The sequence below is a fragment of the Pagrus pagrus genome (assembly GCF_965226575.1).
Source record: "Pagrus pagrus genome assembly, chromosome: 3".
Taxonomy (NCBI): domain Eukaryota; kingdom Metazoa; phylum Chordata; class Actinopteri; order Spariformes; family Sparidae; genus Pagrus; species Pagrus pagrus.
In genome coordinates, this window is record NC_140187.1 from 19,586,177 (window position 1) to 19,600,870 (window position 14,694).

At 38.6% G+C, this 14,694-nt stretch overlaps 2 protein-coding genes across 2 annotated transcripts; one reads left to right on the top strand and one right to left on the bottom strand.

The window, feature by feature from the left end:
• The first annotated feature begins 4,733 nt into the window (after nucleotides 1-4,733).
• apof (apolipoprotein F) lies at nucleotides 4,734-8,540 on the top strand. The gene is made up of 2 exons (XM_084348000.1): nucleotides 4,734-4,988; nucleotides 6,060-8,540. The coding sequence occupies exon 2, from the start codon at nucleotides 6,096-6,098 to the stop codon at nucleotides 7,422-7,424; it is 1,329 nt and encodes a 442-aa protein (XP_084204126.1). The 5' UTR covers nucleotides 4,734-4,988; nucleotides 6,060-6,095; the 3' UTR covers nucleotides 7,425-8,540.
• Nucleotides 8,541-11,508: 2,968 nt separating this feature from the next.
• On the bottom strand, nucleotides 11,509-12,738 carry LOC311254858 (G-protein coupled receptor 84-like; the record flags this gene model as incomplete). The annotated part of the gene is made up of 1 exon (XM_084348858.1): nucleotides 11,509-12,738. One exon carries the CDS (start codon nucleotides 12,736-12,738, stop codon nucleotides 11,509-11,511), a length of 1,230 nt encoding a protein of 409 aa, XP_084204984.1.
• Nucleotides 12,739-14,694: the final 1,956 nt, after the last annotated feature.

Below are 14,694 nucleotides of genomic sequence, written 5' to 3' on the forward strand. Positions count from 1 at the left end.
TTCATCAAGTGGTGACGGAAAAGGTAATGAGAAAAACTACCCAACAGGTGTGATGGAACTTTGTTTAAGGCCCACATGAGGAAGGACGCAAAATTCAGATTTTGCTTAAAACAAAGACAACATTTTATAATCACCATCATTAATAAATGACAAATTTATAGTTTAGTTAACTTTAGTTAATCGTTATTCCACCATAAACAAACAATAAATGATTTATAAACCTTTTATTAAGCAACTGTTTATTGTAAAGTTGCATCTGATGTTTATAAACCTTTACAACTGCTTAATAGTATTTTATTGTTTATTAACAGTGAAATAACTATTAACTAAAGATAGATAAACTATATATATATATATATATATATATATATATATATATATATATATATATATATATATATATTGTTTTTATTATGATGGCTATTCTGAAATGCTCCCAAAAAAACACATTTTTGGATTTGTGCTGAAATAATTGTATTTGTTTTACACCAGTTTATGAATTTCAAAATATGTCACACACAGTTGTAGTCTGCTCCCTCTACTTGCCTACGGTCCACAGGATTCACATTTTCAGTATGTCCTCTACCATGTAGGAGTGTACTACACGACTGACATCTCCCTCAATCTGTGGTTAGCTCAGTTTCACCCACTTTTGTTTTATTGTTTTATAATATAAAAAGACTGACTTTCCAGCAATTACTGTTTTATTTGCAAAACAAAAAACAGTACAATTCCAATGAATTCACTAAAATTGACATCCTGGCATGAAAAAAGAAAATACAGCATACAGTACATGTTTGTACTTTGCTTTCACTCCCTCGTGAATGCTACAGTATACATTGTTGTGCTATTATGTCGGGTTAGAAAAGGAGAAACCCTCCAACTTTATTCCATTTCTGATACATTTTCCAAGCTAACTTTAATCTCAAGTTTGAATTTTCTTCTTTCTCTAGTTTTGCCAATTTGAAGCTCAGGTGTGTCTGGATTAAAAATATCACACCGATAAAACATTATAGTGAATAAGCCGATGTGTGTTCACATATTATACATGACAGAATCAGACATGATAATTGCACTGGGATTATCAGTTTGATCACATATTACGATGGTGACTCACATCCACCGAGCAAATACCCTGCAGACACAAACCCTGATGGTTAATCAAATCACATCTGTGTGTGGAGCAGTGTGTTAGTCAGCCTGCATCAGCATGTTCTGATGAGTTTTGATTGGACTCTGGAGGGTTTTTCATATCCATTAACTGGTGTAATTCCACTCAGGTCCCCACAGAAATGACTGTGTAAACAGCGCTACAATTTATGATTCACACAGTTGTTGCTAGTTGTTTGATTTTTCAGATAATTTGCGTGAAACCCAGAGGGCTGTTTCCTTATACAGATGAGGACACAGAGCATGTCAAGGGCTATATGACCCAGTAGCCCCACACACAAAACACAATATGTCGCTTTAGTTTCCACCTAATGATTTTATTATTGTTTTATTACACTTTATTACACTGTTTCTTTACAGTGGTTGAGGCCTTCTCGCCCTCTTTGATCACTTCCTAAGTCTCCAGCAGGGGACAGTGAAGGAGCAACATTTCCTGGTGAAAGTAGTAAATTCCTCCTCCCTTTCTCCTCTCTCATTTTCCCATCGAGTAACTTGGAAAGGAAAAGAGGAACGTGAATAAGGGAAGGACAGAGAAGTGACCGGATCAAAAGTGAGGACCTCCAGGTGCAACAAATGACAGAATTTGCTATGTGAGCATTGATTTAAAATAGATCACAAAAAGATGAGATCAGCAATACAATAAACTGATGTATTTCATTTTCACCGAGTAAGTTCCTCTTTTTTTGTTCAAAACTATGCAACAAAATAAGTGGTTATGAAACTGTGCAAATCTGCAATAACTTTTTTTTTTTTTTGGCCTCCTGGAAAAGCAGCATTTAGTTTTTATGCATCACATATCTGGAGCAAAATAGAAAACAAGAGGCCTGCTCCAACTCTCAATTCTTTTAAACCAGGACCTTTTATTATCAAAATTAAATTTGTGACTATTATTCATACCTTGCACTGCACTTAGGGTGGTCTTATTTCTCTCCCATTTTAGCCGTTGTATTCAATCCAAGCTTCTTTTTTTTTTATCTTCTGCCTAACCTTACTCTTTAAAAAGTATTTTTATATCACCAAGAGTATCTATTGAACCCTGCTTTTATGCCTTTTTGTGCCTTTTTATGTCTTGTGTACAGCACTTTGAATTGTTTCAAAGTAGCCCAAACAAGTACAAGAATGATGGCAGGACAAGATGATTTGGTGCCAGATGATTAAATGGGTGATGTGACTGCTTAAAGGAACAGTTCACCCAAAAAATTGAAATTCATTCATTATCTGCTCACCCCCATGCCGATGGAAAGACAGGTGAAGTTTTCGTAGTCCACAAAACATTTCTGGAGCTTCTCAGCAAAACAGTGTTGCTGCAATCTCCTAAACAACTAAAGTAGACAGGGACTTTTTTTAAAACTTAAAAAGCAATGAAAAAAATTATATAATGGCTCCATACAGCTCATCGGCATAATCCAAGTCTCAAAGGAAACCCAGAGATTCCAAATAGATTTGAGAAGACGTTATTTACAACATTTAAAAAGCTAAAATCACTGTAGCTGCTAAGCTAAAAGTGTTCGTGTCCACCTCGTCTGAGCTGGGTGTGTGAGCTATACTGTGTGTCGAGGGTTTAAATAACGTCTTTTCAAATCTATTTGGGATCTTGTGGCTTCCAGACACTTGGATTACGGACCGAACTGTGTGGAACCACTTGTTTCTTTTTTCAATGTTTATTAAATCCCCATCTACTTAAGTTGCTTAGGAGAACACTGTTTTGCTGTCAAGCTCCAGATTTTCTTTTTGAGACTTTGATACTTTGCAAATTTACTCGGCTTTCCATCGACATGGGGGTGAACTTATCCTTTAAATCCCCGTAGAGAGAGAAGAGAGAGAATTAGGTTTTTAACACTTAGAGCACAACAACAAAGTAGAGGGTGACTGCTCTTTGTTAAACACTGCTCTCCTAAAACTATGTATTCATTTACCTGGTCATACATATCACAATAAGAATTGATATCACACTAAACTCAATATAGCTATTTAAAGAGGCAAGACAAGAACAGTTTACAAAGCATAATGGAAAAACTCATAGATGATATAAGACTTTGGATAAATTTACTCTAACACAGGTTTTTGTGCCACTGTAGTGAATCTTCTTGTTTTTGGCTGCTGCGGTCCATTCGGTCTTGAATGAGCCTTTTCTGTTTACAAAGAAAGGGAAAAGCTCTGGAGTACTCTAACAGAATAAAGCCATTTTTGTGTGAGGGGACAAAGTGTGCGTGCGTGCGTGCGTGCGTGCGTGCGTGCGTGCGTGCGTGCGTGCGTGCGTGCAAGTGTAAGTGTAAGTGTAAGAGCAAAAGAAAGTGTAGAAAGAAAGTGAGAGGAAGGAAGTTATAGTAAAAGTGGGGAGAGGAATAAGATGAAAACTCTTTGAAATGAAATAAATAAAAGTGTTTTTTAGTATTGAACACTGGTGACAGAGCAAATACAACTAGGAACATAAAGAGGCATGCATGCTCGTTGGGACATTGTGTCGAGATGAGTCATGACCATCCTTTTTATGGCATATATGCCATGTTGAAAAATGCACTGTTGCTTAATGACAGTGTTTATTTTTTATGGGATACAAATTCAGCCTGCATATAAGAGTCATTCTGTATTCTCCTCATAAGGTCTGGATTAACAGAGACTTGCTGTGTATCGGTCATGATAGTGAGACTTAGAACTGATGTATCATTGCTATCTAATGACTATCCAGTAACCACGGATCTCCAGTTTTGGTGATTTTTTAATTATTCAACCCTGCGCCTGAATTTTCATATTTTCTTCTTATTTTGTTTTCAGGATGTTTTTGGACTTCAACCTCTGGGCAGTGGTGTGTAGCCCCCAGCCAATATGATACAAGGTCAGGACTCTACAAAGATGTAGCTCTGTAACTCTAGTAGCTCCTCTGTTCTCGGTCAGTCATAACGCACTGAAGGCCTGTGTGTCTGTTTGACTGAGGGCAGGGAAACCTACAAACACACACACACACGCAGAGCAGAGATGCAAAGCCTGCACTTTGGCTTATTTATTTAAACTATTAAGTATTCAAGAATCATACTCCTTGAGCAGAATATATGTTAAAAAATATATGATCATAAACCTAAAAAACGAGGGCTATCATTCTTGACTAATGAAAACTTGATTTGATCTGCTCTGATTGCGAAAAATCCCAATAGTTTGAGTAAATGGGTCCTCGGAGAATAAAATAAGTCCTTTTCTAAATGAAGTTCGTGCAGGAAAGCAATGAGTTAAGATGTAAAAATACATGGACAGCAAACAGGTTTAAACTGATTAAACTGCATCCATTATGGTGTTGTGTTTCGAATGTTTTTCTTATCCTACATTCGTGAATGAGATCCGTCTTCACCTCAGATAGCACCCTGTTCCCTCACTTGTCTTGGCTGTATAAGAGATAAATTTGCTCACGGCAAGAGGGAAGACTTCTTTCAAGTATCTGGGTCAAAAACAAAACCCACCGACTGAGAGAGAGGGAGCGGAGGGACGCGGGGGACGAGAGGATAGCAGGGCAGACAAACAAAAAACTGCTTTAGAGCACATGGACTTTCCCCACGTGAATCAATATTCAAGCCCTGATCTCCCTGTTGAGCAATGAGGCCAAAGAGAAGAGGGAGCTGAAAGACAGATGAGACAGAGGGAGGGCTGTGGGATGTCATGTGTAAAGAAGGAGATTCTCATTGGAGCCAAAGAGAAAGAGGATCGCTATGCATGTTTTGAGAAAGAAAAAGGGGGGAGAAGAGGGAAAACAAAAAAAGCATCCTACGCTCTGAAGCCATCTTTCTCGCACTGCTACGCTCTGGACTCCAGATCTGAATATTATTAAGGTAGGTGCTGCCACAGGATTTAAAATAATGCAATGAAATTATGAAGTTGTGGGTGGAACAGCATTTGTAAATTTAGTTGTAGTCAGTGCAGAAAAAAGAGGACATGCATTAATGTTTTAACTCAGTGTGAAGGCTCTGTGTTAGGATACATTGTTAACACTGTTTTGCGTTGCTAAAAAATGTTGAAAAGATTTTAAAACACCAGATTCTTTTTGCTTGTGTATAGTGTTTTTCCACTGCTGTATTTCTCTGCTGCCGTCCTCTAATGTGAGAATCGTGACAGTTAAATAGTTTTTCTGTTTTATCATGTTCTTCTTCAAGAATTATAATAAGTATAATTGACTTTTTTGCATTGAGATAGAATGATGGTTGTGCAGAGTTTGACTCTAGAAGGTATTTTTTAATGTTCCTTGCTGAAAATGTTAAGTTTCTCTGTGCTCATTTAAAAAATCTGATTGTGAGAGGGGGGCTGATCATGATTTGTGACATCACAAATAGTCTGGAAGTTTTTACATATACAGTATATATGTATATGTGTACATATATTCGGGAATGTTTAATGAATAGGTGTACAGAATAGAAAATACTTAATTGTCTCCTTTTTGTGGGCAAATGGCCGAACTTTGTCTTTTTTTTTTTATGTGCAAAAAAAGGTACATTTAAAACACAACATACCAATATGCAAACAGGACAAATTAAAACACAATCACATGAAAACAAGAGCTACAGAAGCAAGATTAAAAAGAGCACCAGGTACTTGATGCTCAGGACAGAATCAGAGAAAATAGATATAAAGTTGCACATTAGAGAATTTGTATGCATTCCTTAATACATGTGTGGTCATCTTCAAATCATACAATTTGGAAAAATAACTAACTAGTAATTTATATTTTAGATTTTAAATTGTCTGCACAACTGTCATATGCTGCGGCCAATCAATCTCTTGACAGCACGATTTACTACGTTTAGAATGAATTTAGATTAGATTAAGCAAATTCTTTGTTCCGTATGCACAATGGGAACTCATTTGTTATGTTCTTAGCTTGTTTTTCTCTATGCTCCTGTGTTTAGTGGCTTTGGGGGAATAAAAGCTGTAACAAGACCAGAATGATGTCCTCCAAGCTGAAGTGGCTGATTGTGATCCAGCTCCTGCTGAATGAACAGGCTCTGTGCAGGGTTCCACCTTCTCTGGCTCCAAGAAACACTGCGCTTCCTGGAAATGACTTCCATGGAGAAGTAGAGGAGACAGCCATACAGGATCATCAGTCTCTCCTGGGATCCCAACTGCAGCCTGGTCTTCCCTCTGTGGAAAAACCTGGTCCTGTATCGGTGGTTGCGCAAAAAGAGGAGAGAATCCAATCTGCCAAACGTGTAATATCAAACCTCAGAGCGAAGCTTCAGGGGCAGATTCAAGATCGTCTCCACATCCAGGGTAACGTCAGCTGTGAAGAGCTGCTGTCTGCCAGCACTGTGGATGACCCATCATCCTCCATGTTCCCCCAGGAGCTGCTGGGTCTCTCTTTAGTGCCTGTGTTGTTGGTAGCAGGCTGCCCACAGGAGGCGCAGACTCTGGTGCTCAAGCTGTACGACCTGCTGGGAATGGAAGATACGGAGGAGCTCCTGATGGAGGTGGAGGGTCTGATAGAGAGGAGGATGAGCAAGTCTGCATCTACACTTGCACCTGCATCAGCAGCATCGCCTTCAGTGCGGGATGAAGCAGGGCGCCACATAGAGGCTGTGATGTTTAACATCCAGCAGCTGGCCATGATGGGAGAAGGTATGTCAAAGCAGGAAGGGCACTGTGAGGGTTGGACCAGGGTGAATGCAACCACACTGGTAGGAAGAGCTGTCGACGGAGTCACAGGTGATCTAGAGGAGGCTGTGAACACCTGCGAAAGACTGGGAGTCCAGTGTGCTGGTGTGACCAGCAGTGGACTACTCAAACCTGGGAAGTATCAGGCAGTTTTTAGGAAAGGTAGTCGCATCCTGCCATCTGAGTCCACAGAGTATGAATGCTGGATCCGTCAGTGCAGTGCAGAGGAGGATGTTTCGATCCCTGCTGCTTCAGGTCGCAGGATGAAGCGAAGCCCCCAGAGGAGCTGTATCAACAAAAGCGAGGAGCGTGTGTACAACGTGGTGGAGTGGATCCCTGGGGTCAGCACCCTCTACAACCTCGGCACAGCTGTGTATTACGCCTCAGTCAACTGCTCTGAAACAGCCAAGGAGAGAGCCATCCTCAGCGCTGTTGACCTCAGCACGGATGCTCTAATGGTCGCCACGGGAGGGACTGCAGGGGTTGCAGGCTACGCTTTGGGTGCAGGGGTGAAGACCGGTGTGAAAGCTGGCGTCAGGTATCTGCTCAACTCCATGAAGGAGGAAGACGACGTGCTGGTGAACCAGTTTAGCTGGGAGGAGGGCGTCATCACCGTCCAGTAGACTGGAGGATCAAGAAATCAGCCTGTGAAGCTTCGGCAATAAAAATCGTTAAATTTAGAATATACATTTTTTTAAACAATGACCCGGGATAAATGTTTGTTAGCTGTCATGGTTGAAGAGTAACACATTGGTGTGTGACTGCGCAAGCAAACTTTATTTGACAAAATATAGAAAATAGTTATTCTCTATTGAAGATTGTGTCAATTAGTCAGTAAATTTAAAGGCCTAATTTGCAGGATTGATTTCCTGGCTCGATGGTAGAGAGAGAGAGAAACAAATAAACAAGCCAGCCCACAATTTCGCACAACCCTGCAGATTTTGTGTGAATGCAGCTTTAGAGCGGGCCTTGCCTCTCTGTTCTGTGTGTGTGTAGATTCCCCCACCCTCGGTCAAACAGACACACAGACCTGCAGCTCTTTATAAAACACTGAGGGCCACAGAGTTGCTAGAGAGTCAAAGATCTATAGAGTCCAAATGTTGCGCTGTCAGTGGCTGGGGGCTACACACCGCCGCCCAAAGGTTGAAGCCCAAACCACACTGAAAATTAAATTAGAAAAAAAATCTTAAAATTCAGGCAGAGGCCATCCAAAAACTTTTAGTGCGTGATATGTGGTGATAGAGATCACTTTGTATAAGTCCGGACTTTATTTTGTTGTTGATAAAATCCTGCATATTATGCCTTTAAGAAAAAAATGTTTATTTTTTTTTGAGAAAAGATCTAGCTTAAAATGTGATGAAAATTACAAATTCATTGTAAACTATCTCAATAATATAAAAAATAAGCTCACAAAGTAAGCTTTGAACCGTTTGCATTGTAGAAAACTAGCTCTTTTTGTGTATAATGAATTAAATAGTTGAACAATTTATCATATTAAGCAGCAACTTTTGAAGAACTGGTCTCAGGAAAGTAAACCTTCAATCCCTCAAGAATTATTATTTTTTGCCTTCCATCCAGTGTCTTTACTTCTGTTCACTGTCCTTCATTACTCTCATTGTTTGTCATGTCATGTCACATTCTCACCTCTGGTGTAATTGCAGGGACAATAGACGGAGAACTAAAGTTTGTTGTTTTGTGTATGATTTTCCTAAATGTCAATAAATTGTACTTTAAATCTGTGTGCATACAGTGATTGTCAATGTGGTAGTCAGTGTTGTATAAAAGTACCCAAAGGTTGTACTTGAAGTGAAGATAGCATGGTAAAATATCTGGAAAAACTGAAAAGCTATCTGGTTATAAATGTACTAAAGTATCAAAAGTACAAATAAAAGTAAATTACACACGTCATTCAATTTATTTATATACTGCATTATATGGGTCAACCAATTACCAGTTATTATCATATCCATTTCATTATTTTTCTGATTATCAGAAGTGTTTTTTATCTGATTCCTGATACATTAATTTAAAATTTTAAATCCACTTCTTTGGCGCTGATGCAGCATGCAATTTGCAAAGTAACCTGCAAAGAAATAGCTGCTTACTCAACCTCCTCTCCATGCAAAACAGTTCAACACATCAGTCACTCGTGGCCATGTGTTACAACAAACATTTGATGTGCTACAAAGGACAAATAATTAAAAGTGAACCACAATGATAAGTGTTGGTTACACTCTTTTAGATTATTACAATGAAGGCAAATTTATTTTACTCTTGTTTAAAGGCCCTAGCTGATCATCATAAAAAGAGCTGAGTAAATAGTGACAGTCAATAAAAGATCCCTCTCCTGATTCTGAGCACCGCCCTGTGAACTTTGCTCTTATATATACACCAAACAGCTAAAAAAGTCCACGATTCTTAATTTCTCAGTCTATTAGTCAGCCTGATGAATCCACAGTTAGTAGCTGCCTATATTATATACAGTATAACATACTTCATTAGTGCTCTAAATGTAGTGGAAAGAGATAAGGAACAAACTGGGTTCTGTTTAATCAGATAAGCCCAACAGAACACACAGCCTGCTTCCTGGTAAGGGAAAAAAATTATTTGATTTAATTAGAGGAGCGACACTAGTTTAAGATCTATTTAATAATGCTAGATAATAGGCCTGTTTGTCTGGAGGGAAAATAACCTTGGATTTAAATCTCTTTCTCAGGTTTTCCCAGCTATCCCCAGATATAACAATGTTTATTTATGCTGTTATCATATGCAGCTCAGGTCATAAGATGGTTGAGCAGGTGTGCTGAAAACAGATTAACACCTTCTGATGACTGCAGGCAGCTGGTTGAGGTAAAATTGTGTGTTGAAGCTCCAGCAGCACTGTGGCTATTTATTTCTATGCAGTGTATGCTGTGTAGCTTACACTATAAATGAACCCAACCAGGAGGGTTTGGATGATTTTCATAAGTCTGGACCAATCAATGCACATTGAACTTATCACTCTGTGTTTGTAGAGAAAGAATACCATATACAATCAGGTCTGTAGCTGAAGACTCTGAGGTCTTGTCCTCCTCATTATTTCTGAGATTGTAACAACGTGAGGAAAACCTATTTTTTCGGCCTTTCATGGCTATATTGATAGGACAACTTGAGAGATGACAGAGAGGAGGGATGACATGCAGCAAAGGGTCACAGGTCAGACTTGAACCCTGGGCCACTGCAGTGAGGATACAGCCTCTATATATGGGACTTGTGCTCTACCAACTGAGCTACTGGAGGACCCGGAGGTGAAAAGTTTACACACAAATTAAACTTTAGATTATGATATTTTGTACATTCATGATCACATTTATAGAGAATATTAAATTAATGAAGTGAATGGAATTAAAATAATTTTCAGCTTTGTACATAATTCATGGCTACAGCAAGCATTGTGTGGGGTGTTAGATCGTGGTCGGTGAATTTAAAATAAGCATCTCAGAATTTCTATGGCAAATCTGCATGGCAAATTTAATTTTGTGTCAAGTATGACATCTACTGGTGAGAGTGGGAACTGAAGGGATGAATAAAATAAATGCTACTGTTATTGTCACAAAACTATGTCAACAAAGAGCCAGTTGTGGACCACAAGATAGGTAAAGTAGGTTATAAGCAGTGTTGTATAAAGTACACAAAAGTCAAACTTGAGTAAAAATAAAGATGTTATGTTAAATATCACTTTAGTACAAGTGAAAGTCACCCATACAAATAGTACTTGAGTAAAAGTTTTAAAGTATCTGATTTTAAATGTACTTAAATATTAAAAGTACGAATAAAAGTCAAATATACATATATTTACTTCTATGTACAGTGGTCAAAAGTTTACATACACTTGAACATGTATATCATGGCAGTCTTTAGTTCAAATGATTTCAACAACTCTCATTTTTCTGTGATGGAATGACAGAAACACATAGGCCTACTACTTTATCACAAAAAACATTCATGAAGTTTGATTCGGTAATGAATTTATTATAGGTCTTCTGAAAATGTGACCAAATCTGTCAAAAATATACATACAACAACTTGAACGATCACTTTTTGGTGATAACAGAAAGTTGTGTGAATCACATTTTCTCTGTAGCATGGCCTCTTAACTTCTTCTGAGTGATTATGATTGAAAAACAGCTGGTGACTTTTCTGGGCCCATTTTAATAGGGCTTGTTTGAAAAACCCACTAGACTCAGCCACAAACACTACAATGTGAAAGTCTAAAGAGCTCAGCATTTACCTTTAAGAGTGCATTATTGATTTGAACAAGTCAGGAAAGTCACTTGGAGCCATTTCAAAGCAGTTACAGGTCCAAAGATCAGCTGCACAAACAACTGTTAGTAAGTATAAAGTGCATGGCACAGTTGTGTCACTGTCATGATCAGAAAGAAAATGCAAACTACCATCTGCTGCTGAGAGAAAATTGGTCTGGATGGTCAAGGGTCAACCAAAAACTACCAAAAGGCAAGTCTGCGATGAATTAGAAGCTGCTGGAAGACAGGTGACAGTGTCCACAGTCAAGTGTGTTTTGCATCAACATGATCTAAGAGGCTGCTGTGCAAGAAAAAAGCCCTTGCTCCAGACACAGCACATTAAAGCAATACAGGTGAGAGGAAATATATGTTTGTATGTATATTTTTGGTGAACTGCCTCTTTCAATTCCAGGAGGTCAGGTGCTCAAAGAGATGACCACCAGGTCCACAGGCAGGTAAACGGTGCAGCAGCCCTGGTGAGCAGCACATGGTAGGCCTGTCGAAACTGTCTGTTCATGACAGCATAGAGCACAGGGTTGATGCAGCTGTTGAGCCAGGTGAGGTTTCTAAAGAACATGTACAGAACCTGTGGGGCACGGTTATGTTTGTCGGCTATATTGATTAACAGGAAGGGGACAAAGCAGAACACAAAACCCAGGAAAACAGCTAAACACATGCGTGTCACATGCTTAATCTCGTTATCATCTCCTGAGGCTGTGCAGTGGGACAAGGAGGCTGCATTTGTGAGAGCAGGTGTGGGTGAAGGTGACATAGTGACGATATCGGGGGGAGACTTGGTTGCTGATTCGGCCGTGGCAGAGCTGTGAGTAGACTGAGAGGACTTTTCACAATTGATCTCATCTATAGTTGGGGCTAGTTCTGCCTGGCTGCTCATCTCACAGCTACATGTGTTGGCCATACTGCTCTCCACTCCACTGTCATTGGTGTCTTGTGCTGAAGAAGCTGGTTTCTTCCTGGAGGATCGGCGGCTGAACCTATAGCGGAGTAGAGCTTGTGATGCAATCAGGACATGTCTGTAGATGAGGAAGTAGAATGTGCCAACACATCCCAGACCGACAAAAAAGCAGAAAAAGAGTAGGATGGTGGAGTAGGGATGGTACCTCTTCATGTCGATACTACATAAGCACACCCTTGGCACAAACACGTATCCAGGCCATAGTGGGCCAAGGCTGGCCAGGCCTAGTGCCCATGCTGAGATGATGAGTAAAGAAAGACCAAGGTCAGAAAAGACACGGACAAACACAGCCCTCTTTGCGACCATGAGATATCTGCCCCCTGCTATCAGGCAGAGGGTGAAAATGGAGACGGAGTTGGAGAGGTTGATGACCAGGCCGACGATTCTGCACCACACCAGACCACTACGCCATCTGAGGTGTAGATAGGAGTCAACTAAGATGGGCTGCAGTATGGTGCAGTACAGGAGATCAGCTAGAGCCAGGTTGACGATGAGCACATTGAAGCGTGTCCTCAGATGTGGATCTATGACGAAGGCTAGAATGGTCATCAGGTTCCCCACTGTACCTATGATGGTCACAGCACATCCGCACAGCACAGCAAAGTAGTGGTAGCCATCGACTGAAGGACTGTAGCAGGAGAGGTCATCCTCTGTTTGGTTGGTGTGGTTCATCATCATTCTGTCAACTAATAAATAGGAATTCAAATTGGTCAACAAACTACAACAAACCACACTGAAGGAAACAACATAAGAAGCTGATATTTGAGTTCCATGAATCTTACTATTATATAATTATATTATATCCCTCTTCTTCATCTGAAAACAAACATCATAATTGAGAAAAATGGTCCTGGAGGAACAGCTTTGTCAATATCACCAGCTGGCCCACTTGCCCAATAAAGATGTTAAATAATAGGGATGTGCTTTTTTACTAGTCAAAATTAATAGTACTCAAAAAAACAAAACATGGTGACACATCTTAAACACCACTGTTAGTAGCAGTGTTGTCAAAAATATTGAATAAAATCAATATTGAATGTTTGAAACAGTTTCAATACTCATTTTACACAGTATTGCTACTAATACCAGCTGTGATCTCAAGTAATGTCTGAAAAGTTATTATCTGGGACTGTGCAGGTCATGTAATTGAAAACTTTTAATATCAAGTAGAGTCAACTTACATTTATATTCATTAAATATACATACAGTATATATGTATATATAACATGTATGTATATATAATAAATATTTATATGTATATGTATGTGTATATATATATATATATATATATATATATATATATATATATATATATATATATATATATATAATTGTGTGTTTTTACAAATAAAGAAAAAGTGATTACTCTATGTTTTTTTAACCAGTCCTGATGTGCAAATGGAGCACTCAGTTGTCATGCCTATGCCTTTAAAATAACTGTAGTGTAAGACTGTAGTCTGATCTGTTGTCTCTCTTTAAACTAAATGTACATGCTGCCATTAGCACATTTTGCTGCTCACAATTAGGATAACATTTGAATCGTTTAGTCTAAACTGCCCATCCCATGTACTAATACACCAGGGTGATGTTTTTAAATTGCTTGTTTTACCTGACAAACAGTTCAAGACACAAGTGATGGCAAACAGCATTCAGCCAATTGTCTTCTATCATTTTACTGTAATCACTTTGTCAAACAAACATGTTGAAACAAACAAAAATTTGCAGCGTTAAATTTCTCACCTTTAACTTGATCACTTCCTCCAGTTGTTGGTGAACTGTATACAGTGATCTCATCTGCTGATAGTCAGTCTTACTGTTAAAGTGTAATTTTAAGGACATCCTCTTTCTCTTAGTTGCTTCTACAGACACTGAATTTTTCATTTTCATGTCTTAATGCTTGTTTGCTCAGTGTCCTAACCTGTATGAATGCAGATACACTTAGTATAACTGTTATGCTCTTAAGTTGCTTATGACTATGCTGTACTGTATATACAAACACATAGTGAAATTTATTGTTGTCATATCTAATTACATTACAATGTTAGTCTTGAAAACTTGTATCTTTAAAACCCTTTTATACTGACCAAACAACCCACTAAAACCCGTTAACATCTGGCTTTTGTCTTCAATGTGAATGTGTACAATCAGCATTCATTCCCCGGTCAATTGACTCGCATTAGTCATGAGTATTTATAGCCTCTACCAGCGTCCTCATCTGGTCTGATGTGAACACAACTGGGTGAATGCGCTAATTTACTCTCCTTTTCAGGCACAATGCTATGATGTGTATTGAAATTAAAGTTAATCATTTTTTGAATAATCTACATTTACAATTTCAACACACTCAAATAACATTTCATACATTTGTAGACATTTTGTTTATTGCAGTTAACAAGAAGTTTACAGAAGTGCTTAACATATTGCTACAGTTTCTATTTCCTTATAACAGATTTAGTTTATAAATGTGAGGATGAAGCAAAATCTGAACTTTCCATTGTTTTGTTCGAAACAGCAACACATTTACAAAGTTTTCTCTTTTTATATTTTATGAGGTTTCCAAGTAAGTTTGTTGTCTATTATCACTCCCAAAGATTTAGCTTCATACACTCTGTCAATGAGAACATCAACTATAAC

What these genes read in the sequence shown, in the direction of transcription:
- apof (XM_084348000.1), top strand. Translation starts at nt 6,096, where the DNA reads ATGATGTCCTCCAAGCTGAAGTGGCTGATTGTGATCCAGCTCCTGCTG.